The sequence below is a fragment of the Arvicanthis niloticus genome, chromosome 22 (genome assembly GCF_011762505.2).
Source record: "Arvicanthis niloticus isolate mArvNil1 chromosome 22, mArvNil1.pat.X, whole genome shotgun sequence".
In the NCBI taxonomy this organism is placed as follows: domain Eukaryota; kingdom Metazoa; phylum Chordata; class Mammalia; order Rodentia; family Muridae; genus Arvicanthis; species Arvicanthis niloticus.
Window position 1 is genome coordinate 38,590,849 of NC_133429.1, and position 18,267 is coordinate 38,609,115.

Below are 18,267 nucleotides of genomic sequence, written 5' to 3' on the forward strand. Positions count from 1 at the left end.
ATCACTATTAATGATTGCATCCATTGGACCCAGAAGGGGCCATGCATTGGACTAAGCAGTTCACCTCCATTGTTTAAGACCCCCCAGAATGTACTGGAGCAAGTATTGCTCTCGAACACACTTGACAGTATAGGTGATGAATTCTAGATGAGACCAGGAGCATCCCAGGTGGTGTGGCCGTGGACAGAAGTTAATTTCAGACAGGTTGAGCCACACACTTAAGGTCACTGAGCTAGCAAATAACAGTGTCGTGTCTAAACTCAGTCCTACTCAACCCCAAAGCGTATGTCCTGAGATCGGTGGGTCTCAACTTTGAGCCCATGACAGAACCACCCAGAGGTTTGGTGAGCTACAGCTGGCTACGCTCACTTGCCAACACGTGAGTCAGCAGATCTTGGTGAGGCTTGAAAACTGGTATTTCCAAATGTCCCCAGGTAGCAGCCACCTCTGCCGGTCCTGGGACAGGCCTCTCAAGCACACAGGTGTGCATTGTTAATGGGCTTTTCCTTGTCGTTTCTTCTTCTTTTCCTTTTTATTTTTTCCCCTTTCTCCTCCTTTTGGTTTTGGAGATAAGGTCTTACTACATAGCTCAAGTTAGCCTTAAACAGATCCTCCTGCCTCTGACTCCCAAGTGCTGGGACTTGGTATGCCGGTCTGCCTTGCTTTTTACTTCTGTTTAAAAAAGGGGTGGGGCGGAGTTTCAGGACGAGCACACAGATTTGATAAGTGCAGTCAGTCCGGAACCAAGAACAATGAGCAGAACATGTGTGCACCCATCTAGAGAAGCACAGAGGGAGTTAGACTGAGCATTGCTGGGAGTGAGGAAGGGAGATATATGAGAAAATGAGATATTATTAATAAACCAAGTCCGAGAAGAAAGGAGACCCCACCCCCAACCCCCATGGCTGGCTGAGTGAGCTGGCTGGGTGGCCTGAAGGATCTCAGGGGCACTAGAGGCCACATCCTGGCTAGGTCACGTGTGTAGCCGTTCTCATTCACAGGGCCTCAGGTACCTCTGATCCGGATTTGGCTTTCCCTTCTTTCTCATGTTGTTTGCTGTGGTTTCACCGAAGTGTAATCGTCCCAGGGTTACCTTGGTAACCTGGTCAGTCAGGAGGTCGATTCTAAAACAAACAATGGAAGTATCGAGAGACATAAGAGAACGCAGCGCTTGATCACATCTAAGCTGCTGAGACCCCCGGATGTTTGGTCCCCTGCTCCCATCACACTGCAGAGGACAGTTTATCCGAGGGTTTGTTACTTAGGGTTCCACAGCGTGGATAGGAGTGTCCACCAAGGAAGGCCACCGAACAGCTCCTTGCTAGCAGAAGCTATGCTTCAGGTTTCGACCCAAAGACCACCAACTCAGCATGTCACAAACGGTGCCTGTCACCTCCACAGCGGGTGGAAAGATACTCTCATGGGCTCTGCCCTGTTGCTATAGCACCCCGCTCTTCACAAATCACTTCTTTTCTTCCTGAACACTCTGGCTTTTTCTTCACATAGGTGACCTCCCATAGCCTAGCCAGAGAAAACAGCATCCTTCGACGGAAAGGAAAGCCACGTAGCCTGCCCAAGCAAGGGAGAGCCCCACGCACCGGGTCACGTGCTTGCTCACGTGTCTGGACTCCACAGCAATTTGTATGCGTGGTTCTGTCTAGGCTGAATGACCATCCTGCCCCAAATGGGCTCGACTGCAGTTAGCCTAGGCTACCTCATCTGTACCCTAGCCAAATAAGCCAAGAAACAGACCCCACCTCACAGCGTTCTAGAGAGAGGACTCTAATTCTTTTATTTCAATACTGCTGTGAACACTACCATGAGTCCCAGCTTTCAGTCTGGTATCTGTCAAAGTAACTATAAAATACACAGAGAAATGAACTGTATGCATGCGGAGAAAGGAAACCTCGAAGTTAATTCAGTCAAAATTGTGCTATTAAAATTAAAATTTAAATTAATTAGTTAAAATTATGAATTTAAATATCTAGCCATGTTCTATCTCAAGGGATCAAATTGTTAGTAAGTCTATACATTATCAAAGCATCTAAGAAGAGTGGTGAATTTTCAGGTGGACCTTTTCATGATGGTTTCTTGCAATGGCCTCAAAGCTTAATTTTTTTATTGACAAACAGGTGTTTATAATACTGGCATCCCGTCACTACTTTAGATCTACTATGGGTTCCACTGTAAGTAAGAAAAAGAAATAATATCACTCTTTTTTTCCCTAAACCTTCACCAAGACACTAAGAAAAAAAACATCTTACTTAACAGGATCAAAAGTCTTTTTGCTTCTATCTGCTTGAGACTGTTCAATAGCAATCAGTTGGTTGGTGGCTTCCACCTGTATGAAAAAAAAGCAAATCAATTACTTAATAGATTAGTTAACATACTAGAAAAGTGTCTATTAGTAGAAAATGTTCAGATGCTTAAAACCTTTGCCAGGGTAATGCTAGTCTCCAGATGGAAGGTCTAAATTCTAAAAAAGTCACGTCATGATAGTCAACTGGCACTGACTATCAAGGTAACCATATCAGCACTGTACCACAAGAGAGGCCTATTGGAGGGGGATCTTGTCTGCAGAAGTAAATGATGAAATACAGAGAGTGCTATTAAAAGACAAAAATGTCAGAAGCAAGAGTGAATAAAATTAAAAAATAAACTAAACAGGACCAAAACAACTCAAAGAATCCATCCATTCATTCACCATTTAGTGAGCACCTATTATGTGCCAGGCACTGCAGTAGGCATTCAGATAAGTGAACAAAGCAGCCAACACTCTTACTATTGCCCTTTTCTTTCTAAAAGAAAAAAATGTGAAGAAAGTAGAAATGAACAAGATCAGTGCACTTGGATGCCCATATGGAAATACAGTGAATTCCAATAATATATACAATTAATACATATTGTTGGGTATAACTTTTAAAATTAATAAATTTATTAATAAAATTAATAAAAATCATTGGGTCTAGTGGTACAGGCCTGTGATGGTAGATACTTGGGAAGATGAGGCAGGAAGATCATCTAGTTCATGCTTGCCTGGGCAACAAGTAAATATAGGAACAGCATGGGCAATTTAGTGAAATCGCATCTCAGCAAAAAAGCAGAAAGAAGTCTGGGGGTAGATAGAGCACTTGCCTAGTTATGCATGAGGTCATCAATTGATCCTTGCTAATATACACATGCATGTGAGTGCAAACATACACACACACACTCACACACACACACAAACACACATACACACACACACATAAACACACACAAACACACACACATAAACACACACAAACACACACAAACACATACTTATAAGCACACACACAAACACACAAACACACTAACACACCCCTGTCCTGGATGAGCTTAAGTCCTAATATGAAGAAATGATGACTTGGCATTTAAGTAATACGTAAGTAATAAGTGACATAGCAAATAATCCTACAGCTGCTACACACTGTATTCTGTGAACCGTGCCAGCACAGTGCTCTGAGACACAGCACGCGGGCGTTCACACTGCAACAGTCTTTCTCAAAAGCTGCTGGATCCCAGCTAGCAACCTGTGCCATCTCCTTTTCAGGAATTTCTATTACAGCCAACATTTTCACAGTGGATACATTGTCTCCATATTCAGAAAAAATATGTTTGGCTGTCGATACTTATTTGCTTGTTGTTCATACTTAATTGTTGCTGCTGATTTTAAGAGTTCACTTGGGAACAAAAGTGATGGGTAGATACAGCATCCAGCCACATTTTAGAAGACACCACCCTTAGGACCAGCTTCTCCGTTAGCATGAGATATGTACGTAATGGACATAGCTTCGCCTAAGGGGCTGGAGAGGTGAAAATGGCTTGATATGCCTTTGACCGCTCTCCAGCCATGCTATGTGCATCTTAGAAGGGACTCAGCCGATGACTGTCAGAAGTGAGGTGTCACAGCCAGACCAACCAAGTTGCAGGTGTGTGACCCAAATAAATGATTGCTGCTATCTTTACATCACTAATGTTTGACATAAAGATTACGTAGCTCGGATAAAGCAACTCTGCCATTACTATCTTAGATGACTTATGTAACACCACTGAGCCTCAGTTTCCCTGTGTTAAACTATAGAAACGGCGCTGCGTAAATAATGGTTCTTTAGCTTCTGAAGTTAGAGAGCGCCTCCACCGGCATCGAAACTAAAATGGCTTCGAGCAAAAGTGCTAAGGTGAAGATACAGTTTACACACTGGAAACTAAAAGCCACAGTTTGAGGAGCTGTAGTGCCAGGTTTATGGCTGACACCTGAGGAAAGGACAGATTCTACCTCCTATGTCTTGTACCTTTATCTACCACGATGTTGGAAGCACAAGCCACCTCACTGAGAAGTTCTCACAGAGAAGAGCTGACACCTCCCGGCCACAATCCCATTTAAGCACCAGGCAACAGGACACCCAAATGTGACTGGCACATTGTAGCATCGGCGTAGCAGCCTCCTCTGGCTGACAGCTGACAAGTGATGGGCTGTCATGGCCACATCTGACCAGGGCAGAATTGCGCTCTGAATAAATTACCACTGTTATTAATTTATTAAAGTCACTAAGGTTTGAGGTTAGGATTATGGAATGATAGATAACTAGAATATTTAAGAAATACTGATTAGGGGCTAGAGAGATGGCTCAGTGGTTAAGAGCACTGACTGCTCTTCCAGAGGTCCTGAGTTCAATTCCCAGCCACCACATGGTGGCTCACAACCATCTGTAATGGAATCGGATACCCTCTTTTGGTGTGTTTGAGGACAGTTACAGTGTGCTCATATACATAAAATAGTATTTATTTAAATGATTCTCTAAAAAAATACTGATTAAAGTAAATTTAATGAACAGAAGGCCTACCTTAATTCCAAAAGCTTTCAAGTAAAACATTTCTATTGGCTTTGGGCCCATTTGGGTCTTAACAAACTTCGGACTTCCCCAGACTTGGATGTGGACGGTTATCTGGAAATGGTTCTTCTTTTGACAAACAAAAGCTTCATCTACTGGCGAGAAAGTGAACCCTTTGTCTGTCACAACCTGATAGCCCACTTCAGGCCTGAAAGGAGAGGAATCGAGAAACCAGTTACACGGCATCACCCTTCTTCACCGATAATATCAATAGTATAAGCCCTCCAAGAAAGCAAGCCCATTGTGCAAAGTGCCCGGTACGACATTTATTCAATCAACTTCCTGCATTTTTACTGCAGAAATGAAAATGACATTTCCAAGCACACTGGCCTGCTTATCTCCTTACAAGGAAGCAGTAGGAGTCCTGCCGAATGGAAGCATTGTTTCTCTGGACTCCGCCCCCTTGGTGGTTTCTAAACTTTGAATCTGACCCCATGCCATGCACTAGAAATGGGTTGCTGGAAGCTGAGAAGACACCACATCACTTAGAATCATCTGGAGAACAATTCATCGCCTCCCTTTAAAAAGCAGCTTCTAAATTTCACCGGCACCTCAGCTACTCAGATGAAAGAATGTTCAGCCCTCTTCTTGTGGAAAAAAGCAAGCTGGTCAGAACTGCCAAGAATGACCCTAAGGCAAATTAACCAGAGCCAGTCATTGTACCGATTGGAAACAGTCTCCTCCCTAGAATATTCTCTTTTTCCATTGCATCCGTTCAGTCTGCAAACAGCACTGAAAACCTACCACAGGATATCCTGTGCATACAGGACTGGGGTGATGACAGGGTGGGTAGTCGGAATTTTGCTTTATTTGGTAGTTTCAATAGTAATGCTGTGTCTATAGCATGATTAATAAAAGTACTTCTAAGTGTTAATGAAAGGGGGAGCTGAAGAGCCGGCCCAGCAGCCCAGGGCGTGCACTGCTCTTCCGGGTGATGTGAGTTCAGTTCCCAGCACCCACTTTGGGCAGCTCACACCTACTTGGAGCTCCAGTTCGCAAATTCAACCCCCTTTCACCTCCAAAGTATATATGTGCACATACCCACATACAGACATATGATTAACAAAATAAATCTATCTTAAATATTAGTAAAATGGACACATTAGATGCTAACATCACTAAGTAGACACAACAACGTAAATGTTGAAACGTTCCTTGGTGAGTTTTCCCTGCACACCTTGCTAATCTGGAACGTAATCTTTAGTTCATCAAGGCTCCTAAGAAAGGACTTTTTGTTTACGGAAGCAGTTTCTCCTCAGAGGCAGGAGTGAGAGGAAATGGGTACCCACTAGTCTCTTGTGAGGCTCCCTGCTTCCGAGGCTTCTCAGGAAAGATGGCTGCTGCTATCACAAAAGCACAGAACTTGGAAATTTTATTCTACTTCCCAAAGCAGAAACCAGACCCGTGAGCAAAGTACCTGACAATGAATCATGTCCCTGCATCATTGATACCTTCCAATAGCCAATCAAAGGCCTGGCCAATGCAGTGCTCTCCAGCAGCAAAAGAAAAGCCACGGAACAAAGAATCTGACAGACTATGTATGTGCCTTTTGCTGTCTAGAAACTTGATACTGACGCTGGTTTCCACAATCAATCCACTAATGTTCTTCTTGCATTGTGGCTCAGAACCCGACATGGGCCACATAACTGAATGGGCAAAATCTGGGTGACAAAAAACATTTGGCAACAGTAAAAGGTTTATGGATACAGAGTGGCCAGAAGTTAATTAAAACAAAACGTGCGATGAGCCCATAACGTTTCTGCACGCCATGTCATCTTGTATGATGTCGCTGTACCCTTAGTTCTGAACCCACGTGTTGTAGCATGCACACCACCATACCACACAAGGCCAGTGATGGCTACCTGAAACAGGGCTCACATCCCAAACTGTCGTGTGTTACGAGTTGCAGCATTTCTACCAGCTGTACAAACTCTTTCATTCTTCAGAAAGATAAAAATGTGGTGACAAGAAATACCTTTTTAATATTTTCCAATCATAATTACTCAGCATGGTAAGGATCAAACAAGTTAGTTTACCTTTGGGTTGGATTGGGTTTTACTATTTGATTTTAAAAATTGCTGTTTGAGCTGTCAACTAGAGTCTCAATTAAAAAAATCATTAAACGAATTTTGGCTTAGGGTGTGGATAGAATTGCCAACAGTTTCTGAAATGGCTTTAAATATACCATTCATAGTTTTATACTATATATTCATGTGAGTCAATGTTCTTGGCGTTAACAATAACAAAACCCAAAACATCTATCAACTCTGGAAAACACTGAAGTTATTCCATGTCTCACAGTATCAAAAATTGAGCCAAGATTTAATTGTTTATGTAAAAATTAACAAGCACACCCATCTTGTTAGTGTACAATTTTATTTCTCTTTTGTAAGTGGTGAGATTATATTTATAGCAAAGAATTGTTGTTCAAATGTTTTGTGTACCTTTCATATAGATAGATATAGATATAAATGATATAGATAGATATAGATGATATAGATGATATAGATATAGATGATCTAGATGATATAAATATAGATATAGATGATATAGATGTTATAGATATAGATGATCTAGATGATATAAATATAGATATAGATGATCTAGATGATATAGATATAGATATTCTAGATGATATAAATATAGATATAGATGATATAGATATAGATGATATAGATGATATAGATGATATAGATATAGATGATATAGATGATATAGATATAGATGATATAGATGATATAAATATAGATATAGATGATATAGATATAGATGATATAGATGATATAGATGATATAGATATAGATGATATAGATGATATAGATATAGATGATATAGATGATATAAATATAGATGATATAGATGATATAGATATAGATGATATAGATGATATAGATATAGATGATATAGATGATATAAATATAGATATAGATGATATAGGTGATATAGATATAGATAATATAGATGATATAGATGATATAGATATAGATGATCTAGATGATATAAATATAGATATAGATGATATAGATATTCTAGATGATATAAATATAGATATAGATATAGATGATATAGGTGATATAGATATAGATGATATAGATGATATAGATATAGATGATCTAGATGATATAAATATAGATATAGATATAGATGATATAGATATAGATATTCTAGATGATATAAATATAGATATAGATGATATAGATGATATAGATATAGATGATATAGGTGATATAGATATAGATGATATAGATATAAATGATCTAGATGATATAAATATAGATATAGATGATATGGATGATATAGATATAGATGATCTAGATAATATAAATATAGATATAGATATAGATGATATAGATGATATAGATATAAATATAGATGATATAGATATAGATGATATAGATGATATAGATATAGATGATATAGATGATATAAATATAGATACAGATATAGATGATATAAATATAGATATAGATGATATAGATATAGATACAGATATATATACATATATAGCTGATATAGATGATATAAATATAGATGATATAGATGGTATAGATATAGATACAGATATAGATTATATAGATATAGATACAGATATAGATACAGATATAGATACAGATATAGATGATATCAATATAAATGATATAGATGATATAGATATAGATGATATAGATATAGATGCAGATATAGATGATATAGATATAGATACAGATATAGATGATATAAATATAGATATAGATGATATAGATGATATAGATGATATAGATATAGATGATATAGATGATATAGATATAGATACAGATATAGATGATATAAATATAGATATAGATGATATAGATGATATAGATATAGATGATATAGATATAGATGATATAGATGATATAGATGATATAGATATAGATGATATAGATGATATAGATATACATCATATACATATAGATCTTCCCAGGGTCATTTAACAATTGCTCAGGCAAATGGGCTATGAGAAGACAATGTTTAAGAAGCCCAAGACTGGGCGGAGCAAGCGGGAGAAGAGAAGTGGGGGAAAGAAGCCCAAGGCTAAAAACTAGATGGATAAAGTTATGCTGACTTACTTTAATAATAACTGTCTTGGTGAAAAAGGAAGATGTTTACAATGTTTCATATTTCTCTGTCAAAAAAAATAAATAAATAACCCTGAAAGTAGAGGCCTTACAGCTGGACAGGAACATCAGACTGGGACGTAGAACAGCTGTACACAGAAAATGAGGGACCAATGAGACCTGGACTGGATTGTCCTGAACTATGACAATCGCCGACTAAACATTCATTCTATTCGCTGGACAAAGGCAACCCTTCTTGTGACATCAAAATGACACAAAGCCAACTGAACTTGTTTTGCAAGCTCTCTTCTGTAATATATACTGAAAACATTCAGGAAAGGAGATGTTAATAAGTGTTAATCCCTAACTTCGTTGCTTTGAGGTAACCTAGGGGAAAAACATTTTTTTGTAACAAATTAAACATATTTACCTATAAACAAATAAATGATTTTCTGTCTCACTGACTTGAATAGTCAAATCAAGAGAGCTTGAATTATCATCTCAGTGAACATTGCTTTTTCTGTTTGTTTAGAAAAAGTGAGTGTTGGCTAAGTATTCAAAATAAATGCGCCTCTGTGCCTTTGAGTTGAATCCATCTGTGTTCTCTGTTTATCCAGACCAGTGGAGCACAGACAGGCTGTGAAAATAGACTGGTATGTGCATGCATGCGTGCGTGCCTCTGTGTGTGTGCCTCTGTGTGTGCGCATGCACGTGCACACGCACACAGGTGCACATGTGTGGGCATGTGTGTGCATGTGCACGCGTGTGTGTTTGTATGCATGTGTGTGTGTGTGTGCCTGTGAGCATGCACACATACATGTATGTGCATGAGTGCGTGCCTGTGTGTGTGTTTGTGTGTGTGCATGCGTGTGCATGTGTGGTCTGTCTGTGACTGCATGTGTGTCCGTGTGTCTAGAGTGCCAGCACAAGTAGAGGTCAGATGGTTCTCTCCTGCCATCTTGTGGGTCCCAGGCCTGGAACTCAGGTCGGCTTATGGATGCCTCTATGCACTAAACCTCACAGAAACATGTTTTAAAAGTCTCTTCTGGTGAGAGAGAAAGAGAGATGAGGGGGGGGGGGGCGCACACCTTTTAAAAGTTCGCCAACTCAGACACATGGAGATAGGAAGGCCTTTTACTAAAACACATACTTTGTGTGTGACAGTTTCATGCTTCAGACAGAACATGACACGTTCTCCAAAAGACAATAGAGGGAAGGCTAGCCCAAAAGCAAGGCCTAGAAGCTTCCCCTTTGTTTTGTAATTCATAGACCCAGGCACAGCTGTGACATGCGAACGAAATTAGCTTCTTTGCTACCTACCACACAGAACTCCTCAAAACCTTTGACTCCTTAGGCTTGACTTCAGGAAAAGCCTTTTCCTGTAGCCTCCCAGAATAACTGTCCCAAAGACAGGCTTTGCTCTATCTGCACTTGAAAGATACCAACCAACCAACCAACAAACAAACAAACAAACAAACACCCTCAAATGCACTGTCTGGTATTTGTCACCTCATGGTGTATTGATTACTTGAAAATGAGACTCTTAGTCAGAAAATGTTGACTTTGAACCTGACAACACTGATTCTTGGCATAGATGTTAGGTCACCAATTTAATGTCCCCACTCAAGAATTCTGTGGCATCCCACATTTACTGCAGAACGAGGTGTTAGTTATTTTCCATTGTTTCCTTTTTGCCTTTTATTTTATTTTAAACATTTATTCTGGGAGTGGGGCACACATGGTCATCAGAGGACAACTTGCAGGGCTCAGTTTTCTCCCACCATGCAGGTACCAGGGATCAAATTCAGGTCGATAAACTTAACAGCGAGCAACCTTACCTTCTCAGCCATCTGGCCAGCCCCCAACCTTTTCTTCTAACTGGGCCTGTGATCCTAGGACAAGCCCCTCTCCTTCCAACATTTAGTGAGTACATTATAATGAGTCATAACTACAAGCCTAGGTTCTAGAAAGCCAGGAGCCTTTGCCCCAGTGATTCTTTATTTAAGATACAAAGTATGAGGGACAGGACACAAACTTTCTCAATGGCTCAGCTGATTTGATCAGGGGTGGCTGAAGCCAAATACTTGGACTCAGTCCTACATTACATCACTTGCCTCCACATCTGACACCAAGTCCCCAGTCCACCCCAAGGCACTGCTAAGACCACTTACAGTTTTTCGTAACGACCGTTTAACAAGCTATGCCAAGGAACACTTTGGTATAGCTGCCACTTCAGAGCAGGAGAGCACTGGTCCACAGGTATCCCGTTATGTCCCTCTGGATCATGATCCTGCACTTCGATGCTCTGAGTCCTAGTTGTCACTGCGAAAACAAACATGTGAGTTAGATTACTACTACCAGGCTAGTCCTCTACGACTCACAGAGAGCTCCTGGAGCGAAGGGACAGATTCTGTATGAGGCAGAATGACGAAGGGAGCTACTGGGTGCTGGAAACATGGGGTGCTGATCTGGATCCGTACCCTCAAGTAAGGATACGTTGGTGTCAGTGAGCTTTAAGAAAGGTGACTGAACACCTGTGGCATCGTACTTTCTACATTTCTCCTCAACACTTCCTACATATCTCTGGTCCTAACGAAGTTTAGGCCCAGCCCCAGGAGAGTGGTTACCCAGGTTCAGTCAAGATATAGCATTAAGTACTTGCTTACATCCAGAGTGGCCATGTGGCCTAATCCAGTGTAAGCACAGTAGATCTCAGCACTTTGGGTAATGAAGTGGCCAAGGCATTTTTTCTTTCCCATGCAGTTTGAGCCTATGAGATACATTCTCAAGAGGACCTGGCAGCATTTGGGAACAGGAGAGAAAGTCCATCTGGGGAGGAGGTAGGGATGCTGACATCTGGTCCTGATGTAACTTGTTTATGGCTCCAATCCTATGTTGTATCATATGAGACAACAGATTCGGTTGGTTTTATGCTTGTTTGTTTGTTTGTTTGTTTGTTTGTTTTAGGCAATCTGATCCTTTTGATTCTCAGTTTTACTAATTTCAGTCAACCTCCTAATTTGGTACGCATCTTTGTGGCACCAAGTGTCTGTGGCTCCCAAAGATGTCAAAGATACACACTGGAGAAAAACGTAGATTCTTCAAACCGGTGCTGGGAAAACTCAGTATCTATATGTAGAAGAATGAAACTAGATCCTTATTTCTCACCCCACACAAAACTCAGCTCCAAATGGATCAAAGACCTTACACTCTAAAGTTGCTAGAGGCAAAACACAGTCATAGGTAAGGACTTTGGATAGGACTCCACTAGCCCAGAAAAGGTCATCAGTCAACAACTGGGGCCTCACAGAGTAAAGAGGCTTCTGAATAGCAAAGGAAACAATTTAAGTGAAGAGAGAGCTCATGGAAGGGAAAAAAATCTTTGCTAGCCTTCCGGTCTGGGCCCAGGAACTGAACAGATCCAAGATGGCAGCTCTGCCCCCAATCACACAGAACCAGCAGGGTTCCCAGGAACTCTAACCTGGGCAGTATCTTAGGTAAGCAGACAGCAAGGCCCGCCCAAAACAGGGAGTAACTGGGACCCACAAGGACCCAGGAAGTCACTCCTGGTCTGGAGCACTGGTTCCCTTTGGTCTGGGCCAGAGCACTGAGCAGATCTTGTGTGGCAGCTCTGCCTCCAATCTCTAAGAACCCAGAGGAAACGGGGTTCCCAGAGCTCTAACCTGGGCAGCATCCTGTCTGCACTTCAGCACTGAGCAGATTTTGAGCCCCAGCGCTTACCCCAGTACTTACACCCACCCCACAAAGTTCTGATACAACCAAGATAATAGGAAAGACAGGCTCCAGTCAGGGATAGGGCAGGTAGTACTAAGGAGATACAGATGGCAAAAGGCAAGCACAAGAACATAAGCATCAGTAACCCAGGGTACTTGGTATCATTAGAACCTAGTTCTCCCACACTAGAAAGTTCTGAATTCCTATATCACCAGGAAAGCAAGATTCAGATTTAAAATCACTTCTAATGATGATGATAGAGGACTTTAAGAAGGACATAAATAACACTCTCAAAGAATTTGAGGAGAACACAGGTAAAGAGGTAGAAGCCATTAAAGAGGAAACACAAAAATCCCTTAAAGAATTACAAGAGAACACAACCAAACAGGTGAAGGAATTGAACAAAACCATCCAGGACATAAAAATGGAAGTAGAAACAATCAAGAAATCACAAAGGGAGACTACGCTGGAGATAGAAAACTTAGGAAAGAAATCAGGAGTCATAGACACAAGCATCACCAACAGAATACAAGAGATAGAAGAGAGAATCTCAGGTGCAGAAGATACCATAGAAAATATTGACACAACTGTCAAAGAATGTGCAAAATGCAAAAAGTTCTTAATACAAAATATCCAGGAAATCCAGGACACAATGAGGAGACCAAACTTAAGGATAATAGGTATAGATGAGAGTGAAGATTCCCAACTTAAAGGGCCAATAAATATCTTCAACAAAATTATAGAAGAAAACTTCCCTAATCTAAAGAAAGAGATGCCCACAAACATACAAGAAGCCTATAGAACACCAAATAGACTAGACCAGAAAAGAAATACCTCCCGTCACATAATAATCAAAACACCAAGAGCACAAAACAAAGAAAGAATATTAAATGCAGTAAGTGAAAAAGGCCAAGTAACATATAAAGGCAGACCTATGAGAATTACACCAGACTTCTCACCAGATACTATAAAAGCTAGAAGATGCTGGACAGGTGTCATACAGACCCTAAGAGAACACAAATGCCAGCCCAGGCTACTATACCCAGCAAAACTCTCAATTACCATAGATGGAGAAATCAAGATATTCCATGACAAAACCAAATTTACACAATATCTTTCCACAAACCCAACATTACAAAGGATAATAGCAGGAAAGCTCCAATACAAGGAGGGAAATTATAGCCTAGAAAGAGCAAGAAAGTAACCCTCTTCCAACAAATCCAAAAGAAGATAGCCACAGAAAGATAACTTCACCTCTAATAACAAAAATAACAGGAGACAACAATCACTGTTCCTTAATATCTCTTAATATCAATGGACTCAGTTCCCCAATTAAAAGACATAGGCTAATGGACTGGATACATAAGCGGGACCCAGCATTTTGCTGCACACAGGAAACCCACCTCAGTGCAAAGATAGACTCTACCTTAGAGTAAAAGGCTGGAAAACAATTTTTCAAGCAAATGGTCCTAAGAAAAAAGCTGGAGTAGCCATTCTAAAATCTTTAGCCCGAGAACACAAAGGGGGGGGGGGTGACTCATGGCTCCACCTGTATAGGTAGTTGAGGGTGGCCTTGCCAGGCATCAGTGGAAGTGGACAGCCCTAGTACCTGAAAGTTTGGATTCCCTAGTGTTGGGGAGTTGCAATAGCAGGGAGGTGGGAATGAGAGGATGGTGGGAGCACACCCTCATAGTAATTGGAGGCAGGAAATGGGGCAAGGGGTTAGGCATCAGTAGAAGTGGAGGGCCTAGGTGCCCGAAAGTTTGGATTCCCTGATGTTGGGAAATTTGAGAGCAGGAAGGCAAAAATGGGAGGATGGTGGGAGCACACCGTCATAGAAACTCCCAGAATTATATGGATTAGATATGACAGAGGCAGGCCGCCAGAAGACTAGATTCCAGAATTCAAACAAACAATTATATTTATACTAAAATTTGTTTTGAGAATTGTATATTGCAGAATACATAGCCTTGGTGTATCTACTCATCAGGCAAGCTGAGCAGACCTGCTCGAACCTCTGATGTCCTGGAATTCCAGCCGGATGCAGTGAAGACACAGTGTCAGGGGCTTATCAATTTACTCTTCCCCCAACCCCTCTTCTAATATCTCAACACCCATAATCAGGTTGAAGAAGTTAATGAAGAGTTGGCGCCCCTATTCCCTGGGCTTGTGGACTGAGGTGGTTAATATTGGGCTGTCTTTCTAGGGAAAAGTAGTGGTTTTGGTAGAACAGGGAGGATTAGCTAGGATTTATTGCATAGCCATAACCTACTGGTAGAAATATGTGTAATTGTTATTAAGATGAAGTTATAATTTCTTAAATGGTACAAAATTTACTTTGATTTCAAATTTAAGGTTTTCATTGGTATGAGCTTCTTATTGATATAAAAGTGAGATGAATATTGTTACTATCATAAGCATTGCGCCTGTATAACACATTTAGGAATACAAGGCTTAGACCCAGTCCTTCTTTAACTTTTTTTAACTTATTTGAGATGGTTAGACTGTGAGTTAAGGGCCTATAGCAAATTCATGGCTTTGAGTTTATTGTTAGGGTGTTTTCTATATTTTCTTTAGAAATAGCTGAGAGGAGTTAACAGACAACAGTCCAGATTGCCTTAAATAAATAGTTGGTTTTCAAAACATCAGAAATCCACAGAATTGACATTACAAACATTTCTGTATTAATGTTCATTTTGATTAGAGACCTGTCTGCTTCTGACAGCTTCCTGTCTTTGATTCTAAGAAGAAATTGAGCATCTTTGGAGTTACTCCAGTTGTGGTGAAACAGCCACTAGGCAAGAATTGCCTCTTTCCATCTACAGACAAATCACTGTCCAAAAAGGACACACTTGCAGAATAGTCGACTGATTTTATCTGCCAATACAGAGTAATTAGCCCTTAATAATTCTGCATCACTAGGTCTGTCAGCTGATCCTGGGCCAGAAGGCTGAAGATCAGATGCTCCAACATTCTGTAGTATAGGGACTGTCAATGTGTTCAGCGGTCTCTATAAATTGGCTATGTTTTAGAAGCTATGTTTTGTGCATCCCATAATTTCAGTTAACTCAGTCATTCTGGATTTCTGATGGAGTTGAAAACTTATAGTCTCATAGCCAATCCTTGCTATTTACGTTGAGAGAAAAGATTTGAGAGGATGGTTTTCAGCTGACATTCATTCTAAAGCCAAGAAAAAAAAAGGCAGGTTCAGAACTAAGTCTTTTATTTAGGAGAGATGACAGAGGTTCTGCTTAGTCAACAAAATGATGGACTGGGTATTAGGTCTATCTTGCACCTTACTGACATAAATTGGTATAGTTATGCTCTAACTGTATTTTGAGAGAAAAGTTTTATTTTAACAGGAAGGGTGATATGTAGGAGGAGCTAAGGTGGGAGGAATAAGGAGAGGAGGAGTAAGGAGAGGAGGAGGAGGAGGAGAAGAGGAGGAGCTAGGTGATGATAGAAAAAGAGGGGGCCCAGACATGGAGGCAGATGTTCACATGTCTCTGCCAGTCAAAGATAGTTGATATATCTAGGTTGGGTATTAGGTTACACTTCTGATTGATATTGAGCATTACCAAATGTATAAAGCCATTGGTTAACATTTTAAAAAATTGTATAAAGGCAAAAAGGAGAAGGGAGCATGGGATAGAGGTTTTTTAGGGAGGGAAAATGGGGAAAGGGGATGGCATCTGAAATGTAAATAAAATATCCAATTAAAAAAAAGAAAAAAAGGAAGAAAATCTTTGCTACATATACAACTGGCCTGTAACAGGATCAGCAGGGCTGCCTCTATGTAAATGCTGCCGCAACCCCCCCCACACACACACCCCTTCCAATGTCGCTGCAAAAGAATCTCCTGCAGGAGGACCTAATTGAGGACTGCCTGAGAGATCAAGGATTGTTGGTGCGGACAATGTCAGCCAATCAGGAACTGCTGTTTAAGAGAGATGCTTTCTTGGGACCAATGGGGGCATGGGTGGAGGGTATTAAAGGAGCTTGTAGCAGTGCTCAGGTGAGCTTGCTGCAGCATTTCTCACCTGCTCCCTGAGTCTGTGTAGCTGACTCTATGCCAACTCACTCCAACCCCCAAGGGCAGGTAGGGTCGAGTGATGAGTAGTCCAGGGCACGGGCAACACTGATCAAGACTTAATAGCCAGTATACACACAGAACCCAAGAAACCAAACAAGGAAACTAACAACTCAACTTAAAAATTGGTCTAAGAAACTGAAGGGAGAATTTGCAAAAGGAGATATATAAATGGCCAATAAATATATTTTAAGATGTTTGTTTGATTATAAGTGCTTTGCTTGAATGTGTGTGTGTGTGTGTGTGTGTGTGTGTGTGTGTGTGTGTGTGTGTGTGTGTGATGTGTGCTCCTTGTGCACATGGAGATCAGAAGAGGGTATCGGATTCTCTGGAACTGGAGTTACAGATGCTTGTGAGCCATATATGGGCCCGGGTCCTCTATAAGAGCAACATGTGCCCTTAACTTCCAAATATTCTCCAAATAAATGTTTTTAAAAGTATTCCGCATCCTTGGCCATCAAGAAGGTGAAAATAGACAGTACTTTGTGATCCCATCTCGCCCCAGTTAAAATGGCTCTTATCAAGAGAGAACACATGACAATAAACCCTGGAATGTCCATAGAGAAAGGGACACTTATTCTCTCTTGGTGAGCATGTCCTCTAGCGCAGCCAGTGTGGAAACCATCCTGGAGTCTCAGAAAACTAAAAAGAGAATACAGTATGATCCATGGAACCATCCCGAGGCATGTCCCCAAAGGGCTCTACATCCTGCCACAGAGACACCTGCTCATCTCTGCTCATTCCTCAGCTGGATCACAATAGCCAGGAGGGGAAATCAGTCTGGGTGTTCATCCGCTGGGATATGGATAATAAAAATGTGATCTGTAATAAAATTCTATCCAGCTGTAAAGAAAAAGGAAAATGGTGGAACTGGAATGTAATTCTATATATACATTATACATACATACATACATACATACATACATACATACATACTGAGTTAAACCAGATTCAGAAAAATAAATATCATAAGTTTATTTTCATTAATATCCTGACACAGAATGGGATGCAGCTCACAAAAATGCATATGGTCGAGAGTAGTTGATAGGAAAGGGTGGGACATTTTCTTCAGTGGTGTAGCCATTGGTATGATGCCCATGTCTTATAAGCCATGCAAATTAAAATCATTGGGTCATCAAAAATAAGGACATAAAAGCAAAAAGAGAACTGGTTCATAAGAAGGGGAGGGGGGGGCAGACATCTTGCCTGACATCAGGAATGAGACAGTAGTCTTTGGTAAGTCACACAGAAGCATGCCATTAGCTATAGCTTGGGGAACATGAGAGAAAGGGTCTGTATTTTCTTTTGCCTGTCCAACTTTCATTCCGTTATGCTTTCATAAAAAAAGAGTTGCTTCAAGTCACTTCACATCCCAAATGTCACAGAAAATGTACTTTCTTGGGATATCGGCATTAAATGTCTCCTAACAAACATATGAGTTTTGACTGTT

The 18,267-nt window shown here is 40.6% G+C and overlaps 1 protein-coding gene across 3 annotated transcripts in view; it reads right to left on the reverse strand.

Moving 5' to 3' along the window:
- Myrfl (myelin regulatory factor like) overlaps positions 1 to 18,267 on the reverse strand; it is a 123,779-nt gene that overhangs the window by 52,995 nt on the left and 52,517 nt on the right. For all 3 annotated transcript variants that reach the window (XM_076920277.1, XM_076920276.1, XM_076920278.1), the window contains 4 exons: positions 11,164 to 11,314; positions 4,869 to 5,064; positions 2,265 to 2,341; positions 1,014 to 1,124 (listed from right to left, as the gene is read on the reverse strand). In XM_076920277.1, coding sequence (XP_076776392.1) covers positions 1,014 to 1,124; positions 2,265 to 2,341; positions 4,869 to 5,064; positions 11,164 to 11,314 — 535 coding nt within the window. The remainder of the gene's footprint in view (positions 1 to 1,013; positions 1,125 to 2,264; positions 2,342 to 4,868; positions 5,065 to 11,163; positions 11,315 to 18,267) is intronic.